The sequence below is a fragment of the Acanthisitta chloris genome, unplaced genomic scaffold (genome assembly GCF_000695815.1).
Source record: "Acanthisitta chloris isolate BGI_N310 unplaced genomic scaffold, ASM69581v1 scaffold746, whole genome shotgun sequence".
Taxonomy (NCBI): domain Eukaryota; kingdom Metazoa; phylum Chordata; class Aves; order Passeriformes; family Acanthisittidae; genus Acanthisitta; species Acanthisitta chloris.
The window spans coordinates 1-3,448 of record NW_008679498.1 but is presented as its reverse complement, the minus strand read 5'-3'; the positions used below and the strand labels follow the sequence as shown (position 1 = coordinate 3,448).

General features: G+C 44.1%; 1 protein-coding gene across 1 annotated transcript; it reads left to right on the top strand.

Moving 5' to 3' along the window:
- Positions 1 to 212: 212 nt before the first annotated feature.
- Positions 213 to 1,871, top strand: OSR1 (odd-skipped related transciption factor 1). The gene is made up of 2 exons (XM_009077293.1): positions 213 to 859; positions 1,412 to 1,871. Exons 1-2 carry the CDS (start codon positions 213 to 215, stop codon positions 1,545 to 1,547), a joined length of 783 nt encoding a protein of 260 aa, XP_009075541.1. The 3' UTR covers positions 1,548 to 1,871.
- Positions 1,872 to 3,448: the final 1,577 nt, after the last annotated feature.

Below are 3,448 nucleotides of genomic sequence, written 5' to 3'. Positions count from 1 at the left end.
GATACACTCACAGCCAAGAGCTGGTCAGGCCTCTCCAAGTCCAAGGTAGCCTCATCCTGTGGTTTTGGAGAAGGATGTTAATGAGGGGTGATGTAAGAAATTCCCTCTGATTTTATCTTCACATAAATCTACCTCTCCCTCTTGTCCTCCCATCTTTATTTTCCAGATATTTTTCTCCCCTGTTCCCAAGATCCTCCTCCTGAGTGGCCACCATGGGAAGTAAAACCCTGCCAGCCCCAGTGCCTATCCATCCTTCCCTCCAGCTTACCAACTACTCCTTCCTGCAAGCATTCAACGGGCTGCCTGCTGTGCCCTCTGAACACCTCTCCAACCTCTATGGCTTCAGCGCCCTGCACGCTGTGCACCTGCACCAGTGGACTCTGGGGTACCCGGCCATGCATCTGCCCCGCTCCTCCTTCTCCAAAGTGCCCAGCGTCTCGAGCCTGGTGGACGCACGCTTCCAGCTTCCAACCTTCCCACTCTTCCCACATGTCATCCAGCCCAAGCAAGAGGCCACCAATATGACCCTCAAAGCCAAACCCCGCTTTGACTTTGCCAACTTAGCTGTGTCTGCCACACAAGAGGACCACTCTAAACTGGGACAGGCAGACAGTCAGGGCTCAGCCACAGGGCTAGGGTCTTTGCTTGAGGTGACTAAACTCTCTCCGGAGAAGAAACCCACACGAGGAAGGTTACCATCCAAAACCAAGAAGGAGTTTGTGTGTAAATTCTGTGGCAGGCACTTCACCAAGTCCTACAACCTTTTGATCCACGAAAGAACCCACACTGATGAACGACCCTACACATGTGACATTTGTCACAAGGCCTTCAGAAGACAGGATCACCTGAGGGATCACAGGTAACTATTTTACTTGTTCTGCCCTTTATTCCTTGTACATTCGTATTCTCACTGTTACCCATCTACACTCATGAAGATATTTGTAAGAATAAGAATAACTTCAAGTCAAGTCCCCGGCCAGTCAACAGTGTTCCCTCTAGGTTTTCCTCTATCCACTGCTGGTGTAGGAGCTCAGGTAACTCACTTTGGAAGACAGACATCACTCACTCCACAAAAACATTTTGCACAGCCTCTTTCTTAGCTTCCACAGATGTTTTCATCCTCTATTTGCATCATCTTCTGTCCTCTGCTTTTATGATCAGTCAGAAGTGTCATGAAGACACACAGCCCAAAGTAAGAGAGAAACTTTTTATCCCTAAGAAATGCACCCTATAAATCTTCAACATCCCCCTCTCTCCTTGCATGTGCAAATAGAGATGATTGCCTGAGTGCCATACTCCAGCACTCAGTCTCAGCAGTAGATAGAAAAAGAGCTCCAGAGTGTTCTTCCTCGGCTCACTGCTGAGTTTAGGCTGGTTATTTCTGACATCTCAATTATTTTCTTTTCTCTAGATATATCCATTCTAAAGAAAAGCCTTTTAAGTGTCAAGAATGTGGGAAAGGATTTTGCCAGTCCAGAACACTAGCAGTCCACAAGACTCTGCACACGCAAGTAAAGGAACTGAAACCTGCCAAACTTAAGTGCTGAATCTCCAACTTCTCTGAACTTTTCCTCCCCTTCAGACTACATCAAAACCAGAGCAGCATCAAAACTTTCAGCATGGGAGCACTGGACTTTGTGCTTTGGTTTTGTTTGTACTTTAAAAAGGGCAAAATTCACACCCTCCTCAATTCCCCATCCAAGCAACTAACGTCCTAAGTCGTGGGTGAAAAATTATTTTGCATTTAAAATATACATGAATGATGCAGAGAGTGCTAGCTGACTTGTGTGGCTTTGATAAACTTTATGCCAAAAGGTGGTGCTCACGTGTTGGATAGGAATCCCTTTAAAACCAACAAAACCCCACTAGACACCCCCACTCCAATTCTCCTCCTTCCCCCCCGAAAAAACAAAATCGTAATTTCCAAAAGTATTACTTTAAAAAATCCAACCTCTTATTTTATACTTTTTTTTTTTTTTTTTGACTGTATAAAGCTTCTCTACATTTCAGGAAATACAGTGGATTCTGGAAGACGATTAAGAACTGAAACAATGATTTCTCATCACAGCATCATTAGGACAAGGAGAAGAGCAACTTGCAAATCTCATTTGTTAGCTTGTTTTCATAAAAGGAAAAGAAAATTAATGTTTGGAAATGACCTAAGTCTTTCAAGTGGGTAGTCCTATCATGTGCTAGAAAATGCATCCAGATCTTAGACCCACAGGTCCCCAGTGTTCGGGACAGAACAGTGTTCATGGGACATGGAGACCTTTTTTATCACCTTGTGGTCTAGTGCGCTGTGAGGAAATTTGTAACTTGTGGACTTATCTAAAAAAAAAACACAGGAAAGAAGATGGGAATATGTCAAACTGACGGTATGCAAAACGTGGTTTTAGTGGTACTTTAAAGTCTTCGTGTGTCCTGATGTGAGAGAACAAATCTCAACTTGAGAGCGTATTTTTTTAAATGCTGGCTTTCTGAACAGTGTATTCAAATTAAGAGAAATTCCAATAAGTTTTGTTTATTAAAAAAAAAGTTGTATGGCTGTTTGGCACTTTATGCTGATTATTGGTAATTGACATTTATCACTGGATTGTGTGTGGTTTTTAAGTATTAAAATAAATCGTTATTTTACAGGCAAGTCTGCATGGACTATGTATGTGTCCATTCGGTTTCTGGTCTCTTCCCTAAGTTTTGGGTTTTTTTTAAGTTTTTAGTTAGGTTGGTATTTCCTCAGTGCTTGCTTCTACGAGTCTTGGAAAGTCTGGATCTTTCCTTTACGCATTAGCTCCCTCTCTCTTAATTTCCTTTTTCTTCCTTTTTCTTCTCCTTTCTTCTTTTTTTTTTTTTTTTTTTTTTTTTTTTTTTTTTTTTTTTTTTGGCTGACAGAAGAAAACATCTGTAGAGAACTAAATGATTTTGCTGCTAGTGAGGAAAAAAATCGTCTTGGGTAACTAAATCTTGGGTATTAGCTGATAAGATTAGGTGTCAGAGGTGTTATAAAACAAATCAGATGAATAATGGGTGAACTGTTGCTGCTTTCAGAGCCTGGAGGCGCTGCGGGGAGAGTCGCCTTCGCACCCCCTTCCCTGCGTTTGTCAGGAGCGGGCATTTTTCAGTCACTTCTTCGGCCGTTTCAGCACTGATCGGGGCGGCCTTTGATTCCCGGCAGCTGTCTTAGATCAGAGATGTTTATTCCACCGCGAAACCGCTTTGGATCGAGACGGGCAAGAGAGAGTTCAGTGTTGGGGGATCAGCCCGAGCCTTTGAAGCGCCTCTTGCTGCCTTTTCTAGTCCCCTCGGCAAACCCTAAACCCTCTTGTGCCCCTCAGAAATCAGTGCCCCGCGCGATAAGAGAAGCCTCCTGCAAATTAGGGTGGCGACGGGGCCGGAGTGACCCCGGAGCTGTCCCGCGGCTCCTGTGCTCGTGCGAAGCGCGGATGCGCTG